Source organism: Ursus maritimus, unplaced genomic scaffold, assembly GCF_017311325.1.
Source record: "Ursus maritimus isolate PB19 unplaced genomic scaffold, ASM1731132v1 scaffold_22, whole genome shotgun sequence".
Classification (NCBI taxonomy): domain Eukaryota; kingdom Metazoa; phylum Chordata; class Mammalia; order Carnivora; family Ursidae; genus Ursus; species Ursus maritimus.
The window spans coordinates 3,980,634-4,008,170 of record NW_024424675.1 but is presented as its reverse complement, the minus strand read 5'-3'; the positions used below and the strand labels follow the sequence as shown (position 1 = coordinate 4,008,170).

Below are 27,537 nucleotides of genomic sequence, written 5' to 3'. Positions count from 1 at the left end.
TTTTTCGTGTCTTCCTCAATGTCTTTCAAAGGAGTGAGGTTATAGTTTCTAGAATATATGATAGCTGTACGTCTCGGTTAGAGTTAATTCAAGGTAGCTATGGTTTGGTGCTTTGTAAATGGGATGGATTCCCTAATTTCTCTTTCTTCAGTCTCATTATTTGTGTACAAATGCAACTGATTTCTGAGCACTGATTTTGTATCCCACCACATTCTGAATTGCTCTATAACTTCTATGTTTGGGGTAGATTCTTTTGGGTTTTCCATATACAGTATCATGTCATCTGTGAAGAGAGCATTTTGACTTCTTTCCTGATTTGGATACCTTTTATCCCTTTTGTTGTCTGATTGCTGTTGCGAGGACTTCTAGTACTATGATTGAATAAAGTGGCGAGAGTGGGCCGCTTCTCATTCTGATCTTAAAGGGAAGGCTTCCAGCTTTTCCCCATTGAAGATATTTGCTGTAGGCTTCTCATAGATGGTTTTTATGGATTGGGAATGCCCTCTATCCCTACACTCTGAAGGGTTTTAATCAGGAAAGGATGCTGTATTTTTGTCAAATGCTTTTCTTTTTTTTTTTTTTTTTGAGCGCCCCCTGTCAAATGCTTTTCTGCATCTATTGAGAGAATCATATGATTTTTGAATTTTTTTTTCTTTCTGGATAAAATCTAAGACCATGTCGAATTTGCGAATGTTGAACCACCCTTGCATCCCAGGGGATGAATCCCTCTTCGTCATGATGGATAATTCTTTAATGTACTGTTGGATTCTATTAGCCAGGATCTTGGTGAGGATTTTGGCATCCATATTCACTAGGGAAATCGGTCTGTAATTCTCCTTTTGGCCGGGTCTTTGCCTGGTTTGAGGGATCAAAGGTAATATTGCTCATAGAATGAGTTTGGTAGTTTCCTTCTGTTTCTATTTTTGAAATAGCTTTAGGAGAATAGGTATTATTTCTTTCTTTGAATGTTTGGTAGAATTCCCCCAGGAAACCATCCAGGCCTGGAGTTTGTTTTTGGAAGGTTGTTTATCACTGACTCGATCTCTTCATAATTAATTGGCCTGTTTAAAAAATTGGTTTCTTCCTGTTTCAGTCTTGGTAGTTTATAGGTTTCCAGGAAGGCCTCCATCTCTTCCAGATTGCTTCATTTATTGGCATAAAGCTGTTGATAAAAGTTTCTAATAATCCCTTCCAATTTCATTGGTGTTGGTTGTGACCTCTCCTTTTCATTCATAATTTTATTAATTTGGGTCCCTTTCTCTATTCTTTTGGATAAGTCTTGCCAGCGGTCTGTCAATTTTATTGATTCTCTCAAAGAACCAGCTTCTAGTTCTGTTGATCTGCTCTACTATACTCCTGGTTTCTCATTCATTGATTTCTGCTCTAATCTTGGTCAACTGCTTCCTTGTGCATGGATTAGGTCTGTCCCTCTGTTGCTGTTCCAGCTTCTTGAGGTGAGAATATAAAAACTGCATTTTCGATTTTTTCTATTCTTTTGAGTGAGACTTGGATGGCTATGTATTTCCCCCTTAGGACTGCCTTTCCAGTATCCCATAGGTTTTGGACCATTGTGTTTCATTCTCGTTGGTCTCCATAAATTGTTTAAATTGATTTCTGATTTCCTGGTTTATCGAATCATTCCTGAGCAGGATGGTTCTTAGTCTCCAAGTGTTTGAGTTTCTTCCAAATTTTTCCTTGTGGTTGAGTTCCAATTTCAGATTGTTATGGTCTGAGAATACGCAGGGAATAATTTCAGTTTTTTGGTATCGGTTGAGAGCTGTTTTGTGACCCAGAACATGGTCTATTCTTGAGAATGTTCCATAGGCATTAGAATAGAATGAGTATTTTTTGGTTCTGGGGTGTAGTGTTCTATGTATATCTATGAGGTCCAACTCGTCGAGTATGGCATTCAAAGCTCTTGTTTCTTTGCTGATTTCTTGCTTAGGTGATCTGTCTATTGCTGATAGTGGAGTGTTGAGGGTCCCCTACTATTAGCATATTTTATCTATATGTCTCTTTTTATTGTGGTTAAGAGTTGGCTTGTGTATCTTGCTGCTCCCCTGTTGAGATATATATTTATAATTGTCATGTCACTTGTTGGATACATCCTTTAAGAATAATATAGTGCCCTTCTGTGTCTCTAACTATAGTCTTTAGTTTAAAATCCTATCTGTCTGATATGATAATTGCTACCCCAGCTTTCTTCTGAGGTCCATTGGCATGAAAGATGGTATTCCATCCAACACTTTCAGTCTGAATGTATCTTTAGGTTCAAAATGAGTCTCTTCTAGACAGGAAATGGATGGGTCATGTCTTTTTATCCAATCTGCAACCCTGTGGCACTTATGGGAGCATTTAGGCCATTTACATCGAGACTGATTATTGAGAGATATGATTTTAATGATGCCATGCTGCCAGTAAAGTCTTTGTTTCTCTCGACTGTGACTTTCTGTTCTGTATCACTCTTGGGGCCTTTTTACCTTTATAGAACCCCCTTAATATCTCCTGTAGGGCTGGTTTACCGTGGATTCTGAAGTGGTCAATGACTGGCGATTCTGGAAGGTCTTTATTTCTCCATCCAATTCTGAATGACAGCCTTGCTGGATAAAGGATCCTTGGCTGCATGTTTTCTCTGAAGAGCTTTAAAAATGCCCCCAACCCTTTCTCTCATTCGAGGGTCTGTGTGGAGCAAGGTCTGGCGTAATTCTGATACCTTTTGCCTTGGTACGTGAGAAATTTCTTTGCCCTGGCCACTTTCAATACTGTATCCTTGGATCTAATATTTGTGAAATGCACTATGACGTGAGCGTGGCATAGGTTTGTCGTAGTTGAGCTTGGGAGGGGTCCTCTCTGCCTCTTGGGCCAGCGGATATTTGTTTTCCTTGCTAGATTAGGGAAGTTTCAGCTAAAATTTGTTCAAATGTCTCTTCTAGAACCTCTTTTTCTCACCCCTCAGGGATGCCAATGATTCTGACATTGGAGCGTTTCACTGAGTCAGTAATCTCCCATAACCTACATTCCTTGAGCATGTATATTTTTAAGTCAGATTCTATTTTAGTTTTCTCTTCTACTAACCCATCCTCCAATTCGCTGACACGTTCTTCTGCCTCATCCACCCTGGCCGTCAGAGCCTCTAGTTTTGACTGCATTTGGCTCATAGAATTTTTAATTTCTGGGATTCCCTCTCGTTTCTGCCCTTAGAGATTCTATATTCTCATTAACATTTTCGTTAATACTTTTTCAAATCTACACATCATCTTGACCATTGTTACTCTGAATTCCATTTCTGATAATTTGGTATATCCATATCCATTGGTTCTGTGGCAGAGGCCACAGGCTCGTGTCTTTTCTTTGCTGGGGGGGATTTCTCCTTCTTGTCATTCTGATGAGAGAGGTTGCGGGGTATTGTCAGAACCCAAATTATTGACTGGGACCCAGGCCGTTACAGCCTTATTTTATAGGGATCATAGGAGTGTGGGCTTCTTGATTTTCAGCCTGGCTTCTGAGGGAGGGGACCTGCCATACCGATACTCAGGCAACCCTGTTTGGGTAAGTCTCCGTCCCCTGCGAGAGGGGATGGGGGTAAGGCACACTGTGAGCCGGTCTTTCAGGCTTTTTGTTCTCTGGCGGCTTTCCTGGCAGTTTGCTGTGCCTCTTCTGAGAGTCAGAGCAGCAGAGGCCGAATCTCAGCCTCTGTCTCAGAACAGAGGGATTGCGGCCCGTTTTCCACTGATGTTCTGGCCACTGTAACTCTGTTTCTGTTGGTGCTGCTCAACCCTGCAGCGTCCCGGGATGTGCGCCCCCACCGAGCGTCCCAGCCCTCGCACTTTCCAGGACAGGCGTCTCTGTCCTTTGTGTTTCCTAACACCACCAGCCGCTAGCCGCCAGCCGCCCCGCGCATGCTCCCGGGCTCCGGTCTCAGTCTGGTTCCAGTGAGCACACCGAAGACTCCGTTACAATCTGGTGGCACGCGTTCCCCGGCTCACAGTCTCAGTCTGCTCTCTCGTGGGTGCCGGTCCGCGGAGTCCACCCGCTCCGCCATGCAGGGAGCTGCGCTCCGGTGTGCCCGGCTTGACGGCGGCTCCCTCCCCCTTCCTTTTATCTTCCGATATCTCTGTGCGCGGTTTCACGGCTCCCCGCCCGTACCTCAGCCACTCAGTGCTGGAGATGTTCATTTGTAGAGATCCAGCTGTATCTTCCTTCATCTCATGCTGATTCCGTGGATGTTCAGGCTGGTCTGGTACCTATTCAGCTCGATTCAGGGGACCGACTGAAAAAGGGGTCCCCCTACTCCTCCGCCATCTTAACTCCGACCTGGTTTTTAATTTTTAAAAAATCTCTCTGTATCATGCCTCAAGCCAATTATATAAGCTAGAGACAGTATACCACACACCAGGAATGTACAAGAACACGAGAAAACCGCCTTTGGGGTGCTGGCGTGACAAGGTGTGCTGAAAGTGCCAGTTGAGCAGGAACACAGAACTTTCTGGCACTATGAGTATCTACAATAAGCACTCGGGAGCAGCGGTCCACTGGAGGAATCTGAAATTAATCTCAAAGGAATCAAGGACCCCTAAATGTGAATCATACTAACTATAGCATTTCTACAAGAAAACATAGAAGGTCTTTGTGATCTCTGGCTAGAGCAAAGATTCCTTAGACGGGACACCAAAGCATCGATCCATAATAGAAAAACTGATAAACTGGACTTTTTATAAAAATTTTTAAAAGTTTACTCTTTGAAGGACACAACTAAGGGAATGAAAAGACAGGTCAGAGATGAGGGAGAAAAGATTTCCAATAACTACATATTTGACCAAAGTACTTAAATCTGAGACTATATAAGAACTATCAAAATTCAATATAAGGAACACAAACAACTTCGATTAAACAAAATGTTCAACTGATGAGATGGATAAAGAGATGTGGTTCTATCTAGATGGAATATTCTCAGCCATCAGAAAGGGATGAATATCCACCATTTGCATCGACATGGCATGGAACTAGAAGATCATGCAAGTGAAGATAAGTCAAGCGAAGAAAACAATTATCATATGGTTTCACTCCTATATGGCAGGACATAAGAGAATAGCTCAGGGGACCACAGAGGGAAGGAGGAAACTGAATGGGAAAAGAAATTAGAGAGGGACCAAACCATGAGAGATCAGAAGGACAGAGGTTGTGCTCAGTAAGGTCTGCATGATGACAAGGGGTGCAGAGATAAAGTCGAAACCATGGAGGGTGAGCGGTTGAGGAGCTGATGGGAACTTGGCATGAAGGCAAAGGACTCGGAGACAGCTAAAGTCCATTAAAAAAAAAAAAAAAAAAGGCAAGTAAGCAGAAGCATCAGAAGACCTGGCGGCAACAGGAAGACAAGTTCTAGTCAAGGAGAGTTCACAGAGTGGTGGATAGGTCTGAATGGGCTTGGAGAAAAGAAAAGACCATGATCTCACCCCCACAGGCCTGAAGGAGACAAAGAAGCTCTGAGAGAAAAGCCAGGTTCAAGAGCCGAGGTAGGTGAAACCAAGAGGTGAGGGCTCTAGGGTGTGGCTTAACCCAGTAAGAGGATTTCAGAGGACTGAGTACAAAGTGAGAAGAGGAGGAAGAAATGAAGGGTAACTGATGTAAAGCACCCCAGAGAGATCCCTGGAAGAGCAGCAATGGTCAAAGACTAGGCTCAGCCATCACCTGTAGACACAAAGGCATGCAGGGTCCCGTAGTTCAGCCTGGCCTGAGATGCATCTCTGGGGAGTCCTGATGTAAAAGTGCAAGAAGACCCTGCTTCCCTCAGGAAGAGGGGTTGTGGTGTGTCCTGGCTATGAGGGACAGGAGGCTGACTCGGGCATCAGGCTCCCGCAGTAGTTAGAGCTCAGTGTGCTGAGAAACTTTGAGAAGAAGGCTGCTCAGAGGTTGCACTCAAGCACTGTCAGGCCACTGGGTAGCCCCAGACATAGCATGAGGGATACTCCAGTTACAAAGTCATCAACAAATCTGCAGTGTATTATCGCATGGTTTTCTATATTATGTATCAGAAGAACCTGGCTGAGCAAACTAGATGAATAACGACTTCTATAAAAAACACATATGAGGCGTACTCTGTGTAACCTTCCATTTGAGCCCACTCCTTTAAACTCAAGGGCTACTTTATTTTGAAGATTTTTGATAAAAACATCTCTAGTACAAAACAAATCCTTCCACCCACAGCATTTACCACATACAGGCATAGCACTGTACGGCGAGCGGGACAAGGCTTCCTAGAAGACTCATGAGCAGTAAACCCTCTAAAGCAAACCCACAGAACTTGAATCCTGTACTGATGAGCATGGGCACATGAAAGGGGCCAGAGCCTGTCCCTGCACAATTTCTTTTGTTTACTGATGTGCCATTCTTTATCATCTCCTCACATCCTATCAGCTCTCATTATTACAGGAGATAAGGCCTTCAAGTGCCACCCTTGTCCACCATGAGTATTGGCCTAAAATGACTTTAGGAAAATCTTCCCATTCATATATAGTCATGGGAACTTACAAACAGTTGAGTAGAGGTTGGCAGACATCCGTTGGTGAGTGTTCTGTCAGTCACCTCCCTATCTTCCTACCCTAACCTCACTTGGAAGCAGTATCTCTAGATGCCTGGAATAATGAACGTGTTCATTTCACATGACAACACTGAAAGTCCAAACAGGCTTCCTCATTCAATGGCTTATATATAGCAAGGAGCCAGCCTTTACATCCTTAGCATAGAGAAATATAGACTACTTTCCCCTCAAAAACAGTTTAGAGAGAAACAGAACCTCTCTCTTTGCTACTGACAAAACAAGATGCAGAGGATAAGAAACTGACTTCAAATGGACTTCACACTGTGGCACTTGATGCTTCAAATTAACTTCTTCTTTCTCTGTATAACCTGGCTATCTGATAGGTCTGAGAACTTTAAGACTTGAGAATATAGGATTGCTCTTATTTTAGGTTTCTATCTTAGGGACATTATTTGTAGTGTGTGCAGGAAGCATACCAAACAGTGGGTGTGAACCCAGCTCAAGGTTCTAACTCATTCAGAGTACCTTGCACTACCAGCCATGGTAAATTAAGTAGTTTATACAGAGTGGTCTTCAGATTAGTAAGAAATATTAGATATCAGAATATAAAAAGATCTAAAAATAGGGGATACTAGGTATGTAGATGTCCTGGAATAGACTAGTGAAAACCTTCCGTCCTAGCCCTCAAGAGAGGTTTGAGGAAGTCCAAGGAAAGATACGATGCTATGGAAATATTGAATGCACATTCCTTCCTTTTGAAATCTGGTGTTTCCTTATAGTCTCAGTTTTTATAACTAACTTGGTCAAGACCTTGAGTGACAAAATAGTGTGCATTTAACAAATCCAAATAAACTGAGAAGAATGCAAGAGGGGAGGTCAAGAAAACTGTGAGAACTGCTATCCACAATCCTTATCAGCAATTTCAAAATCAAGAAGCTTGTAAAAACAAAAAGCTTTTTGTGTAATTCACTAGTGGACAGGACCTGATCTGCATCTGAACTCATGTGGTGGCAACACCTGACTAACCTGAGGTTATTTTTGATGTAGTTATCCCACTGATGCCAAATATTCATATCTTAGGCTACAGAAATAAGAATTCTCTTGGTTACAGGGCTGTCCAGGTCCCCTGGGCTGTTACATATAGACATCCAACATTGTGTTATGTTTTTAAACATGTCAATAACCACATGCTATTCTAAAATCTGAAAATTCTGATTCCAAGTACATCAGCCTAAGATCTATAATAAAAGGTATCGGTACCTAACATCAACTTCTACCCAGTTTGATAAATCATGCAAAAATACATTTATCTGAAAAGAGCCTGTTTGATTCAAGTATTAGCATATAGCATCAAAATAAGGTGATTTTATATGCAAATGCTCATACTTCAGACTTTGTTTATATCAGAAGGGATGAGATAATCCAGTCGAGCTTCATGATCTCGATCCTTCAGTTGACACAGACAGCTTATTCTATACACTAGTTAAACTAGCTTATTCTACAAAAAAACTAGATAAACAGCACCTGTTCTATGCTAGCTCAGGAGACTAGTACTCTGCAATCCCAACCAAGAGTCACTGTTCTCAGTCAGACACTATTAAACTGGTAAAAAGCTAACTGTACCTGCAATCTTAACCAGTCCATGTGGTAATAGTAGCCAGAATTAAGGTAATCCATAGACCCCTACTAGATCATAAAGTTTCACAACACAAGAGCAAATGAGTTTCTACACCCATTCCCAAGTTTATTCAGGCTGAGGGGGCTATTAAGCTTCAGACATTTTAAAGTACTCTCTGTAGAAAATGAGTAGGGTTTTCATACATACGAATATAAACAGAATGAACGAGATTATATCTAGCACAAATAAAAAGGTCTGCATGCGGTTATTTCTCATTTTCTCTATTTCTCCACACCAGAGTGTTACAAATCCTACAATTCCCCTTCAGATTTACTTACCATTTCATTTTTAAATTTTTACTTTAAATACACAATGTAAAGTAGCAATTAACAGAAATGCTATGATAAGCTAAAATTTAAAGGGAAACTTCTTTGTGTATTTGAAAGATTTAAAGACCAAGGCATCTACCTTCAAGTAATGATATCATCATTCAGTTAAGTAGATGTATTTATTATATATATTTCACTAAACAGTTCAGTTTCTATAAGGGTCAGTTTATTTTCAACTAAATAGTACTAAATTAAATTTGGGTTCTGAATTTTGAAATACCACTGATGTGCCATGTTCTTTCAGGTCCCATGTCTTTCACAGATCGATCTCACTCTAGGAAACCCTTTCCACACTCTATTTCAAGGCTCAGGTAGAGATTACCTCTCTTGAAGCCTTCCTCAAGTCCTCTGAATAGAACTGTTCGACTTTCTTCTTGCTACCATTACACTTTTCATGTGACAATATACTGAATTATTTTTTTCTCACCTATCCCCCACCCCAGCAATCAGCTTATACAACATAGATTTAATAATATTTTTTATTATGTTAGTCCCATACAGTACATCCTAGTTTGATGTAAAGTTCCAGATTCATTACTTGTATAACACCCAGTGCCCATCATACTGCCCTCCTATACCACCAGCCTACCATCCCACCCCTCCGTCTGAAGCCTCAGTTTGTTTCCAGAGTCCATAGTCTCTCATGTTCATTCCCTTTCTTTTCCCCTTTTTCCTCGGATCTTCCTCTTCTTATGTTCCATAAATGAGTGAAACTTTGAATGAATGAATGAATGAATGACAAGAGTTAAGATCCCATTATAAGGTTATGTTCTCCAAATATGATCATCTGGCAAGGAGGAAAAAGGGAGGAACTGTAAGTCTTCAAAGGCGAAAGACCAACAGACACTCTTAAACAAAAGAGGAGTCACAGTCAGTAGCAAAAGTTACACCAGTTGTGCCATGATATTAAATGAGAGGAAACATGTTCGATGTAAAGAGCTGCAAGAAAGGGCCGTGGTAACATGGTTATATTTCAAGTTCCCTCCGCTGCCACACCCTAAAGCATTCAAACAGAGTAACTTGCATCAATGATAAAATCTTGAAGAACAAGATATTTTTGTAAGAAAAATGAAAAATTACTTAAAAATACTCTGGATCAATGCTTCTCAAACAATTTTGTGCAAAAAGGATCCCCTGGAGCTCTCTGTCTAAAAATAATGTTTGATGATGCTGATAAGCAGTGTGATGATTCTGCATTTTCCACAAGCGCTGCCGGTAAGGCTGATGTGCCAAATCGTGACATCTACTAAAACAAGATGGAAAAATATTCCATGCTCATGGATCGGAAGAATTAACATAGTTAAAATGTCCATGCTACCCAGAGCAATCTACACTTTCAATGCTATCCCGATCAAAATACCGATGACATTTTTCAAGGAACTGGAACAAATAGTCCTTAAATTTGTATGGAACCAGAAAAGGCCCCGAATCGCCAAGGAACTGTTGAAAAGGAAAAACAAAGCTGGGAGCATCACAATGCCTGATTTCGAGCTGTACTACAAAAGCTGTGATCACAAAGACAGCATGGTATTGGCACAAAAACAGAGGGGAGGGGGGCGGGGGAATGGGATGGGCTGGTGATGGGTGGTAAGGAGGGCATGTATTGCATGGTGCACTGGGTGTTATACACAACTAATGAATCATCGAACTTTACATCAGAAACCAGGATGTACTGTATGGTGACTAACATAATATAATAAAAAAATTTAAAAAATAATAAATTAAAAAAAATAAAAATAGAAAAAGAATTAAAATGAAATAAGAATCCATTTTATAATGCTAAAATTGGATTAGAACTTTCTTTGTGAACCAGTGGCCTTCAAAAGATATGTAAAAGATTGTTACTTTGTCAAGAGAAATTGTCAAGCATTGCAGTTCTCAGAACTAAAAGTAAGCTAAGTGAAGATTTTGAAAATGTTGTTGAATTTTTTCCATTAAAGCCAGGAAAATAAAATTATAATGCATTCTCTGTTATAAACAAAATATTTAAGGGTGAGTTTTAATCTTTTTTGATTGTTCAATATTGAAATTTTTTTTTCAATGCTTAAATGTTCTGGAAGAAATTAACCATTAAAAATACATAAAAACATATCTATAGTGGTACACACTTTCCCTTGTACCTTAAGCTCCAGTATGGCTTAGCTGAACACTGATACTTATTAAAACTTTAATAATGTTCATCATGGATTTTTTTGCATTAATTTTGATTTTTAGAAAGTATCATATTAAAATATTACTTACTTTGATTACTGAATTTTGGTGTCCCCTTAAATCTTGTGCAGACCCCTCACTCTTCTTGTCCTAGACCCAGCCCTCCTGAAAAGCAGCAAGACTCACATTCAAAGAATATTTACAAAATACAATCAAAGTTAGCCAATAGAAGTTAGAAGTTCATAGAATCAGTTCAACCCTAGCAGTCTGACTTCTGACTCTGGCTTGTAACTGCCAACCTGTACTGTTTCACACATTCAGGAGTTTCTGAATACAACAAGATGGGCTAGATCAAATACGTATGTATTCATTTTCTATCGCTGCTCTAACAAATTATCAGGTTAATTAAAAAAAAAAAGTCAGGGACTATTGGCACATATGGATCAGACAGTCTGTATGTCTCTTTGTAAAGGCTGTCATTTCTATAAGATTTTTTCTTCTCTCCATGTAGAAATGGGTGGATATAGACAGCTGTGGGTAGGCCAAACGTACAAGTTAAAACTGTGGACCTAGTCTAAGAAGAGAAAGGACTGAGAAGCCCCGGTGCTCATGCACAATGACCAGGAGAAAGTGTTTCCAAGAATGTGTTGCAAGATGATGGATTTGCTAGATGTCCGGAAAGAGAGCTGTGTGTGCAGAATTTATCTCAAATCTCTTGAGGAGTGGAGTGTCTCTTGACAGTGCCAACCACAGGAGGTCCTCATGGGCATACTGGAGCCAGTATTAAACTATGGCACACCAGACTTTGTCGAAGAATGGATGCACATGGCCCCAGGTTAAGGAGAGGTATGGGGTAAAAGTCCCATTAGCACAGGCACTTGAACGGTAGCTGTGAGAGAGCTTAGCCCAGTAAGTGCTGGCTCTAGACCAAAAATTACTGGAGATGGTTTGGTGACCGGAGAAGTAGAGGGAGGATTTTAACTTCCCTTACTCACTCACAAACCATTGGTAATTTAGTGCTGTACTATGGTCATAACAATGGTGAGTTTCCACTAAGCCTCAGTATTATAAATGGCACAACAGTTAGAAAATCGTATGCATTTAACTAACATGCATGTATCTATCCACATAAAGATGATCTGTAGAAATTTGTTGAGACTGGCTCTGTTTTTTGGTGGAACATCTCTTTAAAATACAGTGGTGGGGAAAATATGGTTTCATGTCCAAGTTTTAATTATTGCATAAAACTTCTCATCAGCAGATCTAAATAGTTCTTTTTTCCCAGAAAAATTTGGGAGGACATGTTCTCTTGCCTAACTTCCAATATATTTTCATTTTTAAAAATTACTTCCTTCTTTAAGGTTAAGATCCCGTTTAGAGCCTACATCTAATATTTAGTTGGGTTGCCAAGCCATCTCCATACTAAGACGTGAACACATTTATAGGATGATAGGTAATATGTTTCCGTCCTCGTAAGAGAGACTTTTGTAGTTGAAGTGGGATGCAGCACCAAAGTTTTTGCAGTTGACTGGTGTAGTTCTGAGTAAACTTTGATTCCTTCTCCTTGACAGTGACCAGAGTTCCGTTAGAGAACTGAACCCATAAATGTGATTGTCACCACAAGGAAAGAAACTTGCTGTTTTGAATATTTACAAAATGTTCTCGTAAATGTTCTGTGAACAGCTAGTTTTACTTTCAACTTTAGAGGTTAAAAAAATCATTTATTTTATGCATGATGAGATATTTATACATAATCCATGGTGGGCATATATGTTACTTGAATATGAATCATTTTGATTCTTAAGAGTTTTGAAGACGTTCATACTTAAAGTACTTTCATCTTAAAGATATCTCTCTCTCCTATGACATTTCTTTTTTTTCTGAAGGTCATCTTTCTTTTATTTTTTAAAAATTGTATCTTTTGTCACAAGTACATATTTTCTTCCTAAAACTGATCTTTTAAAATATATCTTAATCCATTTTGAGTTTTTTTTTGTGTATGGTATAAATTTATGTACTCTGTTTCTAACTCTGTTTTGAACTTTCAGGCTCAACTTTAAAGAAGCTTCTACACACTGGAAATTCTATTAAGGTATTTATTTTAGGTGAATGTGCAATGGCATTTTGCATCACTCTTAAATTTATCAGTGCCACAAAGTGACAAAACTAGGCCATTTTGGGGGGAAAAAAGATCTTTAAAAACCACTAAACTTACTTTTTATTTTAAATTGAAAATTATATGGCAAATATTGTTAGAGTTTTTGTTCTTATATCATACCTTACTGTGATAGACATTTTAAATATTATTCAGAGAACAGGGCTTGGGATTCAGGGTTTGGAATTCGGAGTTCTAATTTTTATTTTGCTGTGTATAGTCAGGGAACCATTTTCAAGACGCTAACTGCTCCACTTTTATCATCAGGAAAGGGAAGGGGTTGGAGTTCCTCTCCGAGCTTCAGCGTTCCTGTGCTGGATTCTGTTCACCCCAGTAATCTTGTTAAAATTATAGTTGTCTCTGAATGATTTTTGCTGGTTTTGAGAACCCTTGTTGGGGAAAAGAGTAGCAGAGCCTTCCTGTTGAATGTTTACCTCTTTGCAGCACATCGATCTTGTACTTTAGGTTAACATTGGCTCATTTTAAAACGAACATACCTTTTATAATGATATATACTATTCGATGCTGGATAAGATGACCCTAAAACATAAATGGCAAAAGAAGCCAGCCAGAAATACATATTTTATGGGAAGTTATTCCCTTGTAGTTCTGTGTGTACCTTTGATAAGTTCAAATATTTTTTGTTTTATACTTATTTAAACACTCATAGCCACTTAAATTTGATGTTAACTATTTCTTACATGTTGAAAAACGGAGGTGAACTATTCTTAGCTTCACAATAGATTCCATATTTTATTCCTCCTATTTCAATTTAGTCTTATAGTTAAAACTTACCAAGTTGTGGGGCGCCTGGGTGGCACAGCGGTTAAGCGTCTGCCTTCGGCTCAGGGCGTGATCCTGGCATTATGGGATAGAGCCCCACATCAGGCTCCTCTGCTGTGAGCCTGCTTCTTCCTCTTCCACTCCCCCTGCTTGTGTTCCCTCTCTCACTGGCTGTCTCTATCTCTGTCGAATAAATAAATTAAAAAAACTTATCAGGTTGTGACCTCATGTTTATTATTGGCCTTATTTACATTTTGTTAAATACAGTTAACATAAAAAGTTGGTGATGTAATAGTATTTTGTAGAAACTTTCCTTCTGTTAAATTTAATATGATGTGGTTAGATATACATAGAGCCCTGTAATTTTTTGGTCTCTTGTATTCAGCAATGTCTCTTGTATTCAGCAACTTATTTTGCCTGCTTGGGGAAGGGAGATGGGTGTGAGTGGTCCTAAAGTTTTGTACACAGCAGTGGTGTGTCCATGGGCATGTCTGAGAGTGTGTCCTGGAATCCACTGTTGATGGGGTAGAACTGTCTCCAGACAGGGTGTCTGTCTCAGTATATTTGACTTCTATGGGGAGTCAGCCAAGCTTGCTTTTTTCCTTTTCCTTTTCCTTTTCTTTTTCCTTCCCTCCCCTCCCCTCCCCTTTCCTCCCCCTTTTCTTTTGGCTTTCCTGCAGAGCCTCATGTTTGGCTTAAACACTTCCTCTTGAGGAATCTGCACCACCCTGGTGTAGTTGAGAGATCATCCAGTCCCTCACCTGCCTACATTTGGAGCTCACTGCATCTTTCAGCTTCATCTGACATGTTTTTCATCTTTTCTCCTTATTTAATTTCTTTTATTGGTGTTATCCTTTCAGCCATTTAGAAATCCAGAAACGGAAGTTCTTACCTGTGTTTATAAATTCTAAGAATGGGATGGAGCTGAAAGTAAGTGTAGAGGAGGACAAAGGACACATGTGCCTGTATTGATGTATGCCACCAAGTCATACTGGTCGTTCAGAGCCCAGGGAAGCTGTTGGAGAGAGCAGAGTAGGGACATGAGGCAGGGAAATGGAGAGCTGCCCTGTCCCATTGAACCAGGTCTTCAAGGTTTTATTTAGCTCTAAGATTTTTCAAGAACATTGCATTATACATGTGAATATTGTAGTGATATGACATAAACCCTATTCAAAGCACAGCGTAAATTTGGAGGAAAATTATCTTTGCATTGTTTTTGAGGATAACCAGCTGTTGTGGATAGGGGCACTGTTGTAACTCACTTAACCCTATACGAGTGCTTTGTTGTAAATTCCGTTATCATCCCTATTTTACAGAGGGGGAGACTAATGCACAGGGAAGTTGTTCAGTGGTTCTCCACTGGCCACAGCTAAGCCAGCAAGCAGCAGAGCCTGAATTCAAGCCCAGGCACTGTGGGTCCAGACCCCAAGCTCTTAATCCTTGTACTTCTTGCAGCATGCCTGCTTCTTTGTCACTAAGAACTTGGTGCAGGAATTTAACAGTACCTTTAACTTCTAGTTTTTCTTTCTCAGAACTGATTCTGCATTGCAGGGCATCTCTGCATAAACATGTAAGTGTTTAATTTTGTCACCTTTAATTTTGTTTTTAGATAAGATGTGAAGGAATCAGGCTGTTTCTTCTGTGGCTTCAAGCACTTCAGACACACTGTGCAGAAGAGCAGGTGCTGATTTGTGCTTGCCTCGTGCCTGGTTTCGCAGCGATCATGTCATCCCGAGGGCCCTGTATGCTGGAGACACTCATCAGTCCTAACCCTAGTGTGGCTCATGGTGAGGAGCATTAGCAGACCTCACAGGTTGCAATGACTCTTGAAGTTACATTGAGGAATTCTTCGGTTTGCCATTATCCTGAATAGAAATCTTTATTTCATAGATGGGTTCAAAGGAGGAATTACTACTCCCTGCTCATATTCACAGGAAAGTCTTACGGACATTAGAATTGGAAGAATCAGAGCCTATTTTATATGAAATGATGACAGGAGAAATTTACTGAAGTGGTGGAAACAGGAATGGAAGGGAGGGGACAGATGTTGGCAATAGCATGAAGTAGAGACACGTGGTGCGTCTGGAGTGTTTTCGTGGCTGTTAATGAGATTTACATCCACCATCCTGAACTACTGTTTATTGTCCTCATGATGATTGTTTCATGAGTGGACATTCATCTGCTCATCCAGGCTCTTTTTGGCCAGCTCTGTATTTTCATGCAGCATTCATGGAAGGACAGTAGTGGCCTCCTGGGAGTATTAATGGCAGCCATTTGAGTCCTGTGAGTTTTCAAGAAACTTGGCAGTTAGGGCCACTGATTTATTAATGCATATCACTTGACTGCCCAATGACAGGTACTTGATCTTAAGCTGACCAAAGCAGAATTTGAAAGAGAGGGAGAGGGGGCGTCATGGACATTTGTACCATATTTCAAAGCCCTTCATGCACAGTGGCCTGGAGTACAGTGTGAGCAGGTTCCAACGGAGCAGCAGATGTATTTTCATAGAGGCCATTTTTAAAAAGTCCTTTTAACTTTGGTGAAAGAGCTCTCCTTTTTTCCCCACTCTGCAGCAGAGATATATCCAGAAGAAATCACTCCTCTCCTGCCAGCCATATGAGCGGAAAAGATCCCTGAGGACCAAACATGCTTTTTTCTTCAGATACTGTCGAAATATATGGTTATTCACGTAAGAGCAGAATCATGGATAATTCAGTAATGGTCTTACTCTTGATGGGAAAGAGAAGACATTGCTTCTTTTCTTCCTGCTTATCCATATTTTGTATCTTTGCTTTTTCCTTGAGGTGATTCTTTGTGATACTTTGCTAGAAATAGAATATGTGTCAGTTCACATCAGCAAAGACCTGGCATACATACTCTCTTGTGTGAGTGTGTATGTAAAGAAAAATAATTCAGTTCTCCATCACTTTCGTAGTATTACCACATTCACAGAGAGCACTTTGCTTCTAGCACTTACGGTGAGTAAATGTTTGGGTTTTCCCCTCACCAGACAACTCTGCAACACCAGCTGGATGTCCTGTAGTTTAACTCAGCTTTGACGCTGTCTGTCTTGAGATGGCGTCAGATCCCACAGGTTAAGGGCTCAGTCCCATGAGACTGTTCCATCACATTCAGGTGCGAGTCACAAGTAGGAGGGCCCCAGGTTACCCACAGCTTCTGAACAACTTGACTACAAATCAGAGGTTCCCACAACTCCTCCTCAGCTTTGACTGATTTGCTAGAGTGGCTCAGGGAACTGTGGGAAACATTTGTTTTCGTTGACCAGCTTATTAAAGGATATGATAAAGGATACAGATGAATAGCCAAATGCAGAGACACAAGGGGTACAGTCTGGGAGGGTCTCAAGCACAGGAATGTCTGTCCCTGTGGAGCTGTCACCCTCCCGGTACGTGGATATGTTCACTCACCTGGAAGCTCCCTGAAACCCCTGCTACTGGGATTTTTATGGAGGCTTCCTCACATAGGCATGGTCCACTTCCAGCCCCTCTTCCCTCTCTGGAGGAATGGAGGGGTCAGGATGGGCGTGCTGAAAATTCTAAGTTCTAATCATGGTGTGGTGTTTCTGGTGACCAGCCCTCTCACTCAGGAGCCATCTGGGAGCCCACGAGACCTCTACGAGTTGTGTTATTAAAACAAAAGAGCTCCTCGTGCGCTTATCACTTAGGAAATTACAAGGGTTTTAGGGGCCCTATGCCAGGAAGTGGGGCAGAGACCCATATATATTTTGTATTCCCTCATAGTATATTCATCTATTCTTGCCTCTTTTCTTCTTCCTGACCCCTAATCCTATGCTAGCAAGGCAGGATCGGGGAGGAGGCAGGCCTAGAAGCTGAATGGGCAGATCAGGAATAGGCAGGGCAGGCCGGAAGATGGGGCGAAAGCATATCTCTTTGTGCCAACAGCCCAGACCAACTTGATGTCACATGTTCCTTTCTCTGATGTTTACCAACTGAATATGGAGTTATGATCATTAGTTCATGATTTCAGTAGGTGATCCCTTTCCCCTAGTCTACATTTCTGATATGGTTCAAAAACAAACTACTGAATTCTTTTCTCTCAGCCAACACTTCTCCTGTCCCTAAGTTCTTCCTGGGAGCTCTGTCCAGTCTCTGTGTCCTCCACAAGCAAGTTTGTTGATGTTATAATCTTTGCTCAGTCCACTTCCTCTCCTGAGACTCACTTCTACCTGCCCCTTCCCTGTCACTGCTGAGAAGGGGAGTCAAGTCTAGTGGTCAAGTCCAGAGGAAGGACACTTTAGTGTTTCAGGTGATCTGACAATGACTGCCCTCTTCCCTTAATGTTTTCTTCCTTCTTTCCTCCTCCCTTTCTTCTTGCCAGTTTTCTTTAGGGGTCTGTTTTCTCTCCGCTGTCCCTCAAGGTTCAGTCCTTGCCTCCCTTTCTGACTACTCTGTCCTATTGGGTAATCTTGTCTGCTCTCCTCTCCCATTTCCTTTATCCAGCACCAGAAACACAAAAACTCCAAAATCCCGAGAGCAGACTGGAGTATTCTCTTGTCCTCTAGAAGCTGTTATTTTGGCCCTACTGGCCCATTGCACCTGCATTTCAGACTCCACCTGTTCAGAAGTGGTAGAGTATTCCATCTGTCCCCAGAGATTGGTGGGGAGTATTGAGAAGTTGAATGTGTTGGGGCACTTGGGTCTCATTCTAGATGTGTCACTGATGAACTGTGCAATCTCAGATATGACATAATCCCCAGAATCCCACTGGAGGAAGGATGCCGGTGATAGAGGGTGAGGATTTTTATGTAGACTGTGAACCCCCTGAATAGTGTGCAGACTTGTATGTGCATGTCCATCCCACACTTCTTCCCTCCCTTCTCTCTACTGAGTCCTCAGAGCAGAGTTTCTCTCTTGGCTCACCCCGGAGAACTGCTGCCAGGTTGCTGACATGGAGCCCCTCTGCCCCAGGGGCAGCCAAAGCCCCTCATCCTTTGACCTTAGATGCTGCACAGATGTTTCCACTTTCTAAGTGGGCTACGGCATGAAGGAGGTCGGGAAGCTCTGCTTTAGAGTACTCTGTGTTCCAACCAGTATTAAGAACCTGTGACAGGTGTAGCCGGACTGGCAGGTCTGGCTTATCTTAGCCTGTGGATTGCTTTTAATAAGGACAATGCACTTTTCAAGTTTCTGTAACTTGGCCTTCTGATGATAATGATATTTCATGTATCCATGTAACATTGCATGAAATTCTTCTGAGGGATTATTTCCTTAATTCCTGTTTATTATAAATGGCCCTTTTTGAGTTTAAAAAAAAATACCAGATTATATCTGACTAAATATTTTAAGGGCAGAAAGAATGTTAAATCATTATAGAAAAGTTGGAAAAAAATACAGGCTTGATGAGTAGAGCGATTTTAAAAATATGGTATCTTTGGGGTTTTTTTTTTTTTTTAATACTCAGTAAAAATGTCTTTAACATAGTTAACCACTTTAAGGTATTCATTCTTGTCATCGTTTGAGTTTTAAGATATGATCTCATTACATGATTGTCAACATTATTTTTCATCATAATTTGGCAAGTTTTTTTAATTTAGGTTAGGAATTTTAATAAGATAACAGCATTCCAGTTTAGTAGACATTAAGTTGAAATGTAAATGTACATATGTTCTTTCCCACATATTATCCAAAGGCTGCAAGCTTGGAGTGGAAGAATAAGGAGAATCAAGATACTGGTTTTAAATTTCTTTTTACATTGTTTCGAAAGTATTATCTTCCTCATTTATTTCCATCATTTACTAAGTTAACAAACATCTACAAACCTGTACTTGGTAAGTACTGATTGGGCCATGTCTAGAGGATGTCCACAGGGAAGCTGTTCAGTGTCTTTCAAAGTGACTTTTGTTTATTTTTAAGTAAAATAGTCATTTTATTCTTATATTTAATGGTAACTTTATTATAAGAGGTTTAAAGTTTCCTAAAAAATGATTTTACCTGTTTGTACAAGCTACCTATTTGTACCTGAGCTCATAGCAGTAAAGGGGAGCTGTGGCTCCTGTACTCAGAAATAGTTAAACACGTGTCATGATTTTTTTTTGGTGTAATTATATTTAAAATCTTTTAATGTTAAAATAAAGTTTCTTTAAGTCTTCTCTTCCAGGTGGTGGGGTATGGTGACCCCAGACCTTGCTCAGTGGCGAGGCAGGCCAGCCTGGGCCACGCAGCTGCCCATAGTAGGCCTTTCTTTTATCTTGGATCTTTCATCCAGCAGGTGCTACTTACAGCTTCTTACGGAGGGGCCGATGTTTGGGCAGCTGGGGAACCTAGGGAGAGTAAGCCCCGGAAAGGAAGGAAACATAAGGAAATTTCTAATTTCACTGCTAAAGTTTTTCTTCTATGAGAAATGAAGGCTCACAGGACACAAGTATCCCTTAGATTGATGCCGGGGTGGGGAGGCAAATTTTCCTCTCCCAGTTAAAGCAGGCAAAAATTAGTTAAAATGAATAATCAGGAACAATGTTGGAGGGGAGAAGGTCACAAAAGACATTAATCCATCTGGGGAATGTGGACTACTAATTCAGTTGTCTGTGGGTGTTTATATACATACACACACATGTGCACGCTTGGATCAGGGGAAAACAGCAGAAGCTTGATGCATTTTGGAAGACGTAGAAGTACTAACCTTTCCAGGTACTGAGATATGTGTTTGTTAGCTGTCTATATGTGGGTATTTTTTTCAGAACTTGTTTCTGATTTTATAAAATAGTCTGTATTCACTGTGGAACATATAGCATACTTTAATATGCTGAAATTAAAAGTGATTCGTTGAGAACTTGTCTTCCTCATGCAGGTACCTCCAGTTGTATAAAAGTTAGTAAGAGAGTTGGACAAATCCAATACCGTGTAATTTTTTTGTATGGATTATGAAATAGAAAGAATGATAAAGGGACTTCTTATTAATTCTTTGGAAGTGGTGGTGTTCGATATCTCAAAGGTGAATTCTTTCAGACATAAAGTAGTTTATACTGATTCTATTCTTTGGATTCATCTAAAGGGAAAAGGATATAAAACTAAAGTCCCGTGGATTTGATTAGTGTAATATTGGATGTTAAAATACCTAAAATGATTTAAAAAATAATAAAATACCTAAAATGATGAAAAATGTCTATACATGCTTTTAGATTTATTTCAGTCATAAAATGAGATTAAATTAGTTATAATGTATGTGAAAATATTTCTGCTATTATAATCTCATGTCATTTCTCATATTTATTTAAAAGAGTTATTAGCTTGGTACTTCCATAGCTCTATGCCATTGCTGTAACAAGCAAACAGTAACAGTAACCACCGTCCCATCTTGGTCAGGTTGCAAGGCAGAATCAGAAACAAGTCTACCAAAAGATGTCATCTTTTATAATTTCTGGTTCTTTAATTTTAGTTGCTATTCATACAACCAAATACATATGTGCTCAGTAAGAAACTGAACCATTCGTGGGGGTTACACTCACGAACCTAGTCATGTGTTCTTTTTTCTTCCAGACATCCCCCATTTGAGACCAAAGCCAGTGTACATTACTACAACGCGAGACGATGAAAACATTTACAGTACAAAAATTCCATACATGGCAGCTCGCGTTGTTTTTATTAAATAGATTGTAACTTTCTTTTTCAAAAAAAGTATCTAACTACAACACAAAACACTAAAAATGGAGTTGATGTACTGCCCAAAATCATGCAGGTATGCCATTCATCTTATCTTTTACGTAGGTAAAAATATGCTAACACATACCAAAGTAATTGATTATTAGGGTTTTTGGTTCTTAAAGAATGTTGGTTATGGGGATTGGTTTTATTGGTGGGCTCTCTCTGTATTGCTGAGGTGTCAGAGGGAGCTCTGAGGTAGCACTTGCAGTGCTCTGTTGACATTGCCATGACAAGGCGATCTTGGGGGCCAGGGAGACATTTTGAGGAGGTGGCTGTGGTGTGCAGCCTCCTGGCCCCCTCTTATTTTCCCTCCTTTGATCAAGTACCGGTGACCTCAGAGCATAAGATCAGGTTGCCTTCACCAATCCCCAGCACCAGGAAGGCCCTCGGGAATCATGGAGGTGGGCCATGGGAAGGACCGCGAGACTGCCAAGTGCCCTCTTGGGATCTCAGGGGAAGGAGTGGAAGAGCATCTCAGGATTTCAGGATGCCATGATGGAATCCCTGCAAGAAAAGGCTGTCTCCCTCCAAGGCCTTCAGTGAAGACCTCTTTCTGTGTGGGGCCCGTGGTGTATCTTCCCTCTCTTGCGGTCCTCGGTCACAGACAAATGGGGCTTTCCCAGCAGACTGAGTTGCTTAGGGACTTTGCACTGGGTAGAGCAGAACCACTTGAGGAGGTTCGAGAGCAGCTGCTTCATGGCAGGGACACGGTTTTATGCACAAAGTGTGGTCCACTTAGAGCAAGTTTGCTGATGCCCTGGAGTTCCCAGAAGCGTGACTAGGCCTGAGCCGGAAGAGTGACACACACCCGAGTGACAATGAGCATCTTCACAGAGAAGCACCGCTTTGATAAGAACTGACTGAAGAACTGGAGAAACTTCGTTTCAAAGAAGTCTGAGGGGGATATAATTGCAGTAAGAGCAACAAAAGACTTACTGAAGATTTTAAGAGAAAGATTTGGGGCGCCGGGGTGGCTCAATCGGTTAAGCGTCTGCCTTCAGCTCAGGTCATGATCCCGGGGTCCTGAGATCGAGACCCACATTGGGCTCCCTGCTTAGCGGGGGATCTGTATCTCCCATTTCCTCTCCCTCTGCCACTCCCCTTGCTTGTGCTTGCTCTCTTGCTCTCTCTCCCTGTCAAATAATTTTTAAAAGTCCTTTAAAAAATAAAAAAATACCTTAAATTTGGGGCGCCGGGGTGGCTCAATCGGTTAAGCGTCTGCCTTCAGCTCAGGTCATGATCCCGGGGTCCTGGAGTCAAGCCCCGCATAGGGCACTCTGCTCAGCGGGGAGTCTGTTTCTCCCTCTGCCTCTCCCCCTGCTGGTGCTTTCTCTCTCTCTCTCTCTCAAATCAATAAAATCTTTAAAATAAAATTAAAAACTTTAAATTCATTAGTTTAAAATTTTAATAGGTAAACTGTAAACAGTAACGATCACTGCTGAGAACAAAATTGATTTTCCAAAGGAATATCTGACAACACTGAGGAAAAATTCAAAGAAATGGAAATCAGAAATGAATAAATAAGATCTGAGGAGAGGTCCAGACCTACCTTACAAGTATCAGGAGGACAAAAGGAGAAAAATTCAGAAGTAATAATTGAACTAATGCAAAATTTACTTGAGCTGAAAAAAAGTCATGCCTTAGACTAACAAGGCCTTTGAGTCCCAGGGAGAATTAGCTAAACAGACACAAAGGTAAGAGACATAAACATATTTGACTTTTAGGAATTAAGAAAAAATTATCAGAGTTCCAGACAGAAACCACAAGTTCCTTCTAGAAAATGAGACAGAGTAGCATTGAATTTTGAATCTAATCTATAACCCTCAGAGCTGAAAGAACTGTCAGTCTGTCTGTCTTTCTCTCTCTTTCTCAGAACCTTGCTTCATATCACATACGTAAGCAGATGTCAGATTGATGTAAGTTCTAGATTGATTTAAGGTCTAAGTATTAAACAAAATGATAAAGAATTTAGGAGACAGTCTTGGGCAATATATACATTTGGGAAGTGGTAGACCTCCTTAGGTAGAGATAAGACCCACAAGGCACAGAAAAAATGAGGTCCCACTTTACTTTACAAATTTGAAAAAGTTTGTATGTCAAAAGGTACAGTAAAGCCACACTCGGTCAACAGACTGTGAAAAGCATCTATAACATCAGAGCTGTTAAGAGAGTTCATACCTCTGATATATAGAGAGTACCTACAAGCTGATGAGAAGACACACATCCAATTGAAAAACAGACAAAAGGAGATGAAAGAGAAGTTCACGGAAGAGAAAATAAAAATGACCCTGGATTTCACTGAGCCAGGGAACATCATTAGTTCTGGACCATGCTGAGAGACCTTTATTCACCCATCAGGTAGACAAAAATTTGTATGAAATCATATATAAGAAATGCAGTCACAGTCTTTGATAAATTTTACATTATATCTTGTGTGATTGTTAGGTCAATTCAAAATAGTCTATTTAAAGGCTGTGACTTTTTCCTACCTGGTTTCAAAATTTCAGAAAACCATCACTGAAAATAAGTTTCTTATTCTTGAAAAATACATTTGGGTGATGATAAGTAGCAAGAATAGCAGATTAACCACTGATTCAAGGTTCCAGTTTTTTCCTTCGTTGGTCATTCACACTTGTGAGTCATCTACTTTTATTATCTGGCTTTCTTAGTGTCATAAAGGTCTGACCCCCGAATGAGTTTGGATAGTTGTATCATCCTAACAGAAGAACACTCCATAACTCGAAGTGTCTTAAAGATTAAAAAGAAATATTTTAATCTCATAAAGAAGCAGCTCATGGCAGGGCTGACAGAGAATGTGGTTTATTCACACTCTCACCATGATTCTGTACAGTTTTCCCTACTCTGCCCTTTCCCTCTGGCAGGGTTGGCTTCCACTCCCTGCTGATTGTAAGACGGCGGCCAGCATCAGGGGCACTGCCTTCCTTGTTCGTGTTCAGAGACAACCCAGATATTTCTGTAAAGCTCTTACCTTTTGTCTGAGTGGGACAACCTAGTTTACTTGTCTCTCCTGGCACAGTAACAAGGCGCTGACTGATTCGAAGCTGGCTATGTGAATGGCCCACGAAACAGAACCGTTCCCTGGTCCTGTGGATGGGGCCAGCTTCCTGTGAGTCACCTGGGCTGCAGGGGAGGAAGCACACAGAGCCCTGGGGTTCCATTAAGGAGGGGGAGTGGATTCTGGCAGACAACTGTCCAGCCCAGCACTGCCACATGCTGCAGATGGCCGTACCTAGAAATGGTCACCGCCATCGTATAGACTCTCAGTCGGCCTCACAGTGAGTTGTTATAGTAGTCTTCTAGTGCCATTGCAGCAAATGACAAACTTTCAGTGGCTTGAAACAATACATTTTATGACCTTGCAGCTCTGGAAGTCAGAAGTTCAAAATCAGTCTCGGTGTGGTAAAATCAAGGTGTTGGCAGGTGTGCGGCTCTGCCTTCTGGAGGCTCTCGAGGAGAATCCATTTTCTTGCCTTGTCCAGCTTCTAGAGGCTTCCTGCATTCCCTGGCTTGTGGCCCTTCATCATATCACCTTTTCTCCCTCTGTTTCCATCTTCCCATGGCCTTGTGTCTGATCCTCCTGTCTCCTTATGGATACTCATGATTACATTGGGACCACCCAGATGATCCAGGATAATCGCTCCCTCTCACACCTGAATTTAATCACACCTTCTAAATCCCATTTTCCAGGTAAGGTAAGATACTCAAAGGTTCTGGGGATTAGGGCATGGACATCTTTTGGGGGGGGGTCATTATTCAGCTAATCAGCTGCCTCCTGTACTCCTGTTTGTGCCTCGCAGCTGTGTTTTCCGCCTCATCTCACATGTGTCTACTGTGTTTCTCCTCATTTGCATTGTACATGAGAAAAAGCAGCAATTTAAACAATTGAATATTAGATTCTGGAGACAGAGTTGCAGGAATAAAAGCACATATAGTTTCGTTTGTCTCCTGAAAGTTTTTGTTTGGAATTTGAAATTTAATATAATTTTGCCTATGTAAAGTGAATATTACTGAATAAGTTGATCCGAAATCTCTTTTCAAAGAATATACTGCTCTTGTAAAAGCCCTTCAAAACAATATTTTAAGTGCTGTTTCCAAATGGAGTTTATACTTTTGCCCTTATTATTGTATTAAGGGTCTGTTTGAGGGGTTTTTGTGTGTGTGTGTGTGTTTTTTCCAAAGTGAATTTGCTTCAGGATCTAAACCTACTACCTTTAACAGTATTTTTCACCAGGGAGGAGATGAATTAGTGCATCTTCTAGACTAAGTTTTCTTACCACTTGGAGAATCTGGTATAACAAATATTCATGGGAGAACGGAAGGACAGTTGCTCTTACATCCCGTATACTATGTTGACAGCAACAGCATAAACCTGAACAAACTGTACATTCTTGGTGCATCACTTCAGCTGAAAATGTGTTCGGTGAAGTATTATTTAGTCCTTAGTAATTCATTTTTGTATGAGATAAAAGTACTTCAACATACATTAGAGAAAGCAGAGTGGTGATTTTAAAATTTCAGCAGTGACCATTTTTTAGCAGTTCTATCAGCATATTAATTGACATTAAAACCCATAAAAGCCCATTTGGGAATGAAAAAGAAAGTTTGGGATGGTATCAGTTTTTTTGTATGATATTTGTATTTATTTGTCTGATAACCCTTAGTTATACTTTTATTAAGTCTCAGTGCACCATTCAATAATGATTCGTGGGCTGTGGGTTTCCTGAAATTGTATTTCATGGGATGAGCAGTTAGAAAAAGTGAATCTCCCAAACTTGACAACCCTGTAGGAGTTTGTATATTATACAAACACATTTGTTTGTTGACTACCACTCTAGTATTTCTGTTCCTAGAGCTCTACCAAGGCGGTGCAGTCTGCCCACAGCTGTGTAGGAGAATCATGACAGGGGAATTCAGTGGCTTTAGGCATCACATCAGAATGGTGTGTTGCATCCTCTTGTTTCACACCTGCTTTGTGGGTGTCCCCCTTTAGCTTGACCCCAGCAGTGAACAGGTCTCAGTATGAGCTGTCGGGTGAGAAGAAACCAGATGTTGGGGAGGGTTGATGGGAAGTGTTAAGTGGTAGCTTGTATCATGCAATTCCTGAATCCTGGCGGTGCAGGCCTGGACCAAGCCCGTATGTCGGTTTTACCGACTCAGACTTCATCCTGTGCCAAAGAAGTGAAAACCATTTTTGCATTTGCCACCAGAATCAACTAGTACTAAATAATAGTGGAGAATTCTTTTTTTTTTTAAATGATTTTATTTATTTATTAGAGACAGCCAGCGAGAGAGGGAACACAAGCAGGGGGAGTGGGAGAGGAAGAAGCAGGCTCCTAGCAGAGCAGGGAGCCCGATGCAGGGCTCGGTCCCAGGACCCTGGGATCACGCCCTGAGCTGAAGGTAGATGCTTAACGACTGAGCCACCCGGGCGCCCCAGTAATTGAGAATTCTTGGTTGATTGTGGTGGGTGGAAAATGGACCTTTCTTTGTGGTTAATTCTTATATATGCTTTTTTACTGTTAATCTTCATAAAAGAGACAAGAAATGAGGAGACTTGGATTATCAGTTTGTTTTCACTCTCATCACTCACTACAGTTATAAACATCTGTCAAAACATATAAATGTTTTTGGAAAGTAGCCTTTTGTGGAGGAGTAGGGACTAAGGCTAAGGAAAGCACTGTTCTATTAAGAGAAGTCGTTTTCAATTTATGGCATGATGAGAAATCCATCTCTTATGTTCTATTTGGATAACGGAGCTCACTTTTAAATTTTTTAAACTTATTTTGTTTTTTTTAATTGAAATATAGTTGACCCACGGTGTGGCATTAGTTTCAGATGTACAACATAGGATTTGACAAGTCTGTATGTTATGCTATGCTCACCATTCAGTACCATCAACCATATCACCTGTGCTGTGCCTTTCATCCCGCAACTCACTAATTTCATTACTGGAATCCTGTATCTCCCACTGCCCTTCACCCATTTTTCCTGTCCATGCACTGCCTCCTCTTTGGCAACCACTAGTTTGTTCTCTGTATTTATGGGTCTGTTTCTGTCTTTCTGTATGTTCAGAGCACTTTTTAAAATGACTTGGTGCCTTTAAACATATGTCTTTATTTACATTATTTTAGCTACCTAATTGCTGTGTTACCCAATTAGTTATTTAATGACTTCAAAGCATGGTGGCTCAAAACAACAAC

At 40.7% G+C, this 27,537-nt stretch overlaps 1 protein-coding gene across 20 annotated transcripts in view; it reads left to right on the top strand.

Annotated features, from left to right (window-relative positions):
* LOC103677872 (ral GTPase-activating protein subunit alpha-2-like) overlaps positions 1 to 27,537 on the top strand; it is a 130,783-nt gene that overhangs the window by 56,272 nt on the left and 46,974 nt on the right. For 9 of the 20 annotated variants that reach the window (XM_040637912.1, XM_040637910.1, XM_040637916.1 and 6 more), the window contains 5 exons: positions 15,244 to 15,421; positions 16,208 to 16,323; positions 19,305 to 19,443; positions 21,152 to 21,350; positions 23,824 to 23,950. The exons of 2 other annotated variants lie outside the window; for them this stretch is intronic. In XM_040637912.1, coding sequence (XP_040493846.1) covers positions 21,345 to 21,350; positions 23,824 to 23,950 — 133 coding nt within the window. In that variant the 5' untranslated portion in view covers positions 15,244 to 15,421; positions 16,208 to 16,323; positions 19,305 to 19,443; positions 21,152 to 21,344. Of the gene's footprint in view, positions 1 to 12,744; positions 12,789 to 15,166; positions 15,205 to 15,243; positions 15,422 to 16,207; positions 16,324 to 19,304; positions 19,444 to 21,151; positions 21,351 to 23,823; positions 23,951 to 27,537 lie in introns of all 20 variants that reach the window. 9 more of the 20 variants (XM_040637909.1, XM_040637904.1, XM_040637906.1 and 6 more) reach the window with 7 other exon arrangements.